The 6,391-nt window shown below is 44.1% G+C and overlaps 1 protein-coding gene across 1 annotated transcript; it reads right to left on the bottom strand.

Moving 5' to 3' along the window:
• Nucleotides 1-1,517: 1,517 nt before the first annotated feature.
• Nucleotides 1,518-2,531, bottom strand: LOC106891174 (olfactory receptor 10AC1-like). Its single transcript, XM_014947508.1, has one exon. It carries the CDS (start codon nt 2,529-2,531, stop codon nt 1,518-1,520), a length of 1,014 nt encoding a protein of 337 aa, XP_014802994.1.
• Nucleotides 2,532-6,391: the final 3,860 nt, after the last annotated feature.

Here is a 6,391-nt window from a genome sequence, read left to right on the forward strand (position 1 = left end):
AGCTTTGATCATTTTAAATAATGCAGCTAAACCTTTGCTCTACAGCAGTAATTAGGTATTCATTGACATGAGAGCCAATATTCTGTGTTAATGTTTTAGGCTGGCTATACTGTCAGCTTGAAGGCAGCTTTTAATGTGAGTTCTAAATTCTACATCTCTCTTTTGTCAGATGGCTCCAAGTTAACTTCCTTAGTTAAACTGCCGGTTTTTTACATTAATCAAATCCACTTACCATAATTTTTAATGTGTTTCTTCTCCCAGAGAAAGAAAATAAGAAAGAAATTGCTCTCTCAATCTGCCAAGGGAGAGAGCTGAGGGCATCTGGAGTGTCGAAGCAGAAGCAGAGAAACAGAAGCAAACCTTTTAATTTTTCCTCAACAATTTGATATGTAAGAGGTGGGTTCTGAATCACAGGGGCTGTTTGGGCCTTTAAAGAGCCATGGGGGAGTAAAGTATTAAATAAAATAATGAAGTTGGTCCCCCCCCCTCAGCCCCAGCCCTGTTCCTGTCCAAAACTGATTTTCCCTAATTTGTTTGAATCATCCTGTTCCACCTACATGTAGGAAACACACAAAATAACACTCCTTTGCACCTTTCAGACTCTTACGTCTGCTGCAGTCCAGCTTGTGCTATAACTCTCACTGATTTTGCTAAAGAAATGACTGCAGCAGTGGGATTATTAATTTTGCTATGATAGATTTTAACACTCGTTCCTCAATCCTCCTTATTTATATGATATAGTCTTTCCTGATAAAAGTCATATGATAAGACCAGTATCTTAGCCTTTATGTTTCCATAGGAACAATCCAAACCTGAAGTATCTCCCTGTAAAAGGAAAGATTGCTTCTTGCAAAACAGGCATAGGAAAGTCATGTTCTTGTGAAATTGATGGCACTTTCATTTTCGTTATGTAGAATAATTCAAAGTAAGAGGAGTATACACTAATGATCTTTCCACTTGTGATGGGATGCTGGAACACAGCCTTCTGCTAAGCTTGGAGAAGACCACAGCTTAATTTCCATTTCTTTCTAGGCATGGGCTTTCTTCTTCTAAACTTCCAGTAACCCTCTTTAGATTTTTTTTGGTGCTGATAAACTTACCAGTCTAAATTTTTTTATTGACTCTCCAGTTTCCAGTTTCTACTTTCACCTTTACAGAAAAATAATGAACCCAATACAGCAGCTTTGTGTTGGTATTTTGATTGTGTTCAGATGACCATGAGTGTAAACATGAGTATGTACGTGATCACAGAAGCGAGACCACAAATCAATCAAAGCTCTTCTTCCTCACAAGTCATTAAAGCATTTTCCTTTAGGAAAAGTGCTACAAGTTATAAGAAAGGTTATAAAACCTTTCTTAGGTTGGGTTTTTAGGTGTTTTTTTTTAGCAGAGATGTCTTTTTGGCATATATGTAATGCATATTGAATTCTGCCTGGATATTTGCCGTAGAGAAGTCTATGGAGAATCTGGTCCTAACATGGGTTATGGGGATGTTTTCCAAGAAACGCATACTTGTTCTAATAAAATTTACCACACACGCACACCACAGCCCTGATAGTATCCCAGTTCAGCTGAGCTATTTTCTTCCTCCTCAACATTTTCCTGAGGACCCCTCTGATTTCCTTGTTCCTCAGGCTATAAATGAGGGGATACAGCAGTGGAGTAATGTTGGTGTAGACCAGAGACACCATCTTGTCTCGGGTCGGCGAGTAACTGGACTTAGGGCGAATGTATATGAAGGTGGCACATCCGTAGTGTAGCAAGGTGATGGCCAAGTGTGAAACGCAGGTGGAAAAGGCCTTGCCCCTTCCCACAGAGGAGGTGACGTGTAACAAGGCAGCAGCAATGCAAACGTAGGAGGTGAGGATCAAGAGGAAGGGGAGCAGCAGCAGGAGCACACAGGCAGCCAGCAAGGGCAGCTCAGGGGTGTAACTCTGGGTGCAGGCCAGGTGTAGCACGGCAGGGACATCACAGAAGAAGTGGTTGATACGACGCGACCGGCAGAAAGGTAGGCGGAAAACAGCCACCGTCAACCCCAGGGCAATGGCGAAGCCTCCCAGACAGCATGCCACAGCCAGCCTGAGGCAGAGCCCCTCGCTCATCACAGCCACGTAGTGAAGGGGCCGACAGATGGCAACGTAGCGGTCGTAGGACATGGCCACCAAGAGGAAGCATTCAGCCCCACCGAGGGCCACAAAGAGGTGCATCTGTGCAGCACAGCCTATGAAAGAGATGGTGCTGCCGTCCACCACTACCAGGCTGAGGAGCGCCTTAGGGACAATGACTAAGGTATAGCAGAGCTCAATGACAGAGAGCTGACAGAGGAAGAAGAGCATGGGAGGACGGGAAGGCTCCATAACCACTGCCATGAAGATCATCACGTTCCCTGCCAATGTGACCAAATGGACAACGAGAAAGATAAGGAAGAAGAGGACCCGAAGACAGAGCAGCTCGGAGAAGCCGAGCAGGAGGAACTCCATGGTTGGATCAGTGCTCTTATTGTCTCTCTCCATGCAGCCTTCACATGGCATCTATGGGGAAAGAAACAGAAGGGGGACAGGTGAATTTGACCTGATGTTTGGCAATCAATTCCATATAGGAAATCATCTTGCAGTACTGTAGAACCAGTGTAGTAAAGCTCATTTTGTGATGAAGAAAGTGATTTCATTTGAAAACAAAACTGATTTCGCTCAGTCACATTCAACTCACCCTCAGACCTGTGTTCTCACAACCAGCAAGGTTCTTGGGCCCAAATCATCTGCCTGGGATTCATTGCCGCAACATTGATGACAAGGAATGTCAGCTGTTGGGTCTACATCACTTCTTTTGAGCTGTTCTTAGGTTGGTGACCAAGTGCAGGTTTTGCAAAAGTATTAGGTACCCTTTAGGAGTTGACACTGGTTAGTCTCTCGGTCTTGTTCTGCTTTTGAGAGTCATCATTGCACTCTCCCTCCTAATCTGAGTGTCCCAAGAAGCTGCAGATGGGTGTGTTGGGGTCTTGATGACCATCAACACCTAGGTCTTTCACACACTGCAGACATTCTGCTACTGCTCCTTCTGGTGCTTCCACTCCCAGACAGACCCATTTGTTCTCTATTCACACCAATATTGTAGTTCTCTACATCTGTGCCGGAGATGTACAGGGGCAACCAGACAGTGAGCTGAAGCTTCTGCTCTACAGTCTGACTCCAATAAGTGGGAATTTGAGGTGTTCGCTGACTTTCTTCTCCCTTCCCTACAATGGATCGGCCTCAAAGTTCATACAGAAATAGGGTTTCAAAAGGAAGGAGTCAGGGGTTAGGCATGAGGATTCCAAAACTGAAGCTGACATTTTGGCTGCTGATATTTAGCCTGGCTCTGCACTTTGGCATCAGAGTTAAAGTAAACAAATTCCAAACTCAAACCCAAAGATTTTCGCAGCAGCATACTCTGTATAGCAATTTTTAAAAGAAAATACAAAGCTTCTATCTTGGACGTAGAGAGAATGAGAATGTGTTTTGCACAGGAAGAATGGCAAGTTCCTAGGAATGTGGGGTGATGCAAAGCTGTTTAAGTTGTAAAGATCTAGAAAAGATGTTTAGATCTTTCGAGAGCCGTATCATAATAAATTACATATACTGGTCATAGGCAAACAGTGCTCTTTGCTCATGTGTTCATCATGTCATGAAATATTTAGTACAAGGAGTAATTCCAACTCTCTCTACACTTTACTGTAAACTAGGAATAAAAGCAGAGATTCCTTGCAGACTTCTGCTCACATCAAAAACCAAGCAAAATTTAAGTATGAAAAAAGCTGGAAAGTCACATTAAATATTTCAATGCCATCAAAAGCAAATAGAAGGAATGGAACATGATGGGAAAAATTATTAGTGGAGACAGGGATTTCCTGAACATCTTAAAAAAGCTCCAGAAACAAATAATCAATAAAGTTGAGGAGGTGAGTCTGATAAGTCTACGTGCCTTTGCCTGTATTTTTGCCACTTCAGTTGCTGGAACTTGCTGCCCCAAGGTTTCCTTGCAATCCAGTATCTCAGCAGGATTCAAAACATCTGGGGACTCAGGTGAATAATGAAAACATCCATTACATTACCTCAGATGCAAAACTAGGAATTAAATCTATGTTTCAGAGCATAAGTCAGCAAAATGACTGAGTTAGGAAGAAACTTTACCATAAGCTCCAAGACAAAAAAATGGACAGTCAGTGAAGACCAAGAGGAGCTCTTCAGAGAGTGTAGATGGAGCAGTGATCTTGCAAAAGCAGGTAACTCAGCAAGGACTACTGCTAGACACAGTTCCCAGTGGTTATAAAGCCATGGCTAACTCCTACATCCACTGTTTTCTCCTGCAGGAGCTCCCAGACAGCTATTCTGAACAGTCTGGCTATAAAGCTTTCTTGACACTGTATGCGAGCAGTAGGTCTTCACAGATAAAAGGAGTAAGGGGTTGACATGTGATCTCAAGACTGTGGACTCAATCACTGGGAACCAGCTGGGGCTCCCACAACTCCAAGTACTGAGACTTTCAGGGGATTCTACTACGCACAACAAAGCTGAAGAGCGGGGAAGAAATAGGGGTTTCCCTTCCTTTCGTTTGGAGCTGATCACTGCAATGGCAACATACCGTCTCTGGGCTAGAAGATAAGGAAATAGACACTTCTTCCTCTTGAGGATGTGTGTGGGTCAGTCTGGGCTGCGATTCTGTTTCTTGCCCAGTCTGGGGTCCCTCTGGCTGTGCGCGTCCCTAGAGTCGACGTTTTCTTTCAGCATTTCGTAATCATCCTCTCTTCTCTTCTCCAGGACCCAGCTCCTTATGTACAATCTGACACAGAGGTCTTTCCTCTTCCCCGCTGCCTCTGCCCTCCCCCCATGAGTGACAGGCAGTTCCATTCCTCCCATGAAAAGGGAGTTTGCAGTTTTTCTCTAAATCAAGCAACAGAATGTGATTGCGCCTTCAGAGGAAGGCGGCATTGTGACACCCCCGTAGAGGGCTCTTGCTCCTTTCACTGAGCCAATTGAAAGGAGCTGATTATTCCTTGGGCTGGTTTGCACCCAAAATGGCAACAGTTTAATTCATAGAATGCATTGCTGCTCTTTTTAAATAGAAATAAATCCGTGGGTCTTTCAGTAAGTTTAAACCAAACTCACGCTTTAAAGGCAAAACAAAACAGATATAAAAACTTCAAACCCACCATGTAGAACTGTGTGTGGAGTTCTCACCAGTTCAGATAACCCACTGTTTCTTACTGACTCAGGTGAAATCACTGTTCAGCAGTGGATGGGACTGAGATTATTCAAACCCAATTTATTTTTTATTACCATTGTTACATTCATTCCTGGCCACTTGCACTGAAATCATTAAAGAGATCTGTAGGCTCATGTATTAGAAAAGAGAGGCAGAGTCGAGATTTTTGACTGCTAAAATCAAACTACTTTCCATGAAACCAGCCTGACAGGAACATGTAAATATGGTAGCTTAAGGTTTTTCTCAAAATATGGTTTAGAGGAAGTCTACCTTGCAAAATATTCTTCTATAATATTTTATCTATATGGCATGGCCATTTTGTGGAAAAAAACCCACCCCATTTGTCAATACAGTCTGGGGACCAATTGTGTTGGGAGCAGGTCTGCAGAAAAGAACCTGGGCTTCCAGTGGACAGCAAGATGAAGATAAGCCAGGAAGACGCAACAAAGACCAACCACATACTGGGCTGCAAGAGCAAGAATGTGGGAAGCAGGTGATGGGGAGTGATTATTCCCCTTTATCTGGCGTACATGAAGCCACATCTGGAACACTCTGCCCACTGTTGCAGTTCTCCATATGAGATATGACAACAAGCTCAAGAGGAGCACACGATGTCCAAGGAGAGGCTGAGGGAATTAGGTTTGTTCAGTTCTGGCAAAGAGGAGGCCAAAGGGGGATCTAACTGATGACTTCAGCTAGCTGTTGGGGGGCTGCAGAAACAAAAGAACCAGAGTCCTCTCAGCCGGGCACAGTGAAACAGTCACAGCATTTGCATCAAAGAAAATTCTGATTGGCCATAAAGAAAAGAACACTTCTTCTCACAAGGGTGGTTCAGCACTGGAACAGGTGTCCTGAGAGGCTGTGAAGTCTTCCTCTTTGGGGATGTTCACATGTTGCCTGGACAAGGCCATGAGCATCTTGATCTAGCTCTGGAGATAGCTGTGTTGGGGATGTTGCCTGGACAAGGCCATGGGCATCTTGATCTAGCTCTGGAGATAGCTGTGCTGGGAGCAGGGTGCAGGACTAGAGACCTCCATAGGTCCCCTCCAATCTAAGTCTTTCTTTGAGTCTGTCATTCTGTTCAGCCTTGGTCAGATGTCCAGTAAGGACAGGAGCAGAACTGTGTGTACCTGAGGAGCTTCACTGTCAC

This window comes from Calidris pugnax, unplaced genomic scaffold (genome assembly GCF_001431845.1).
Source record: "Calidris pugnax isolate Ruff unplaced genomic scaffold, ASM143184v1 scaffold175, whole genome shotgun sequence".
NCBI lineage: Eukaryota > Metazoa > Chordata > Aves > Charadriiformes > Scolopacidae > Calidris > Calidris pugnax.

Coding starts and splice junctions, on each gene's coding strand:
- LOC106891174 (XM_014947508.1), bottom strand. CDS start 2,531: ATGCCATGTGAAGGCTGCATGGAGAGAGACAATAAGAGCACTGATCCA.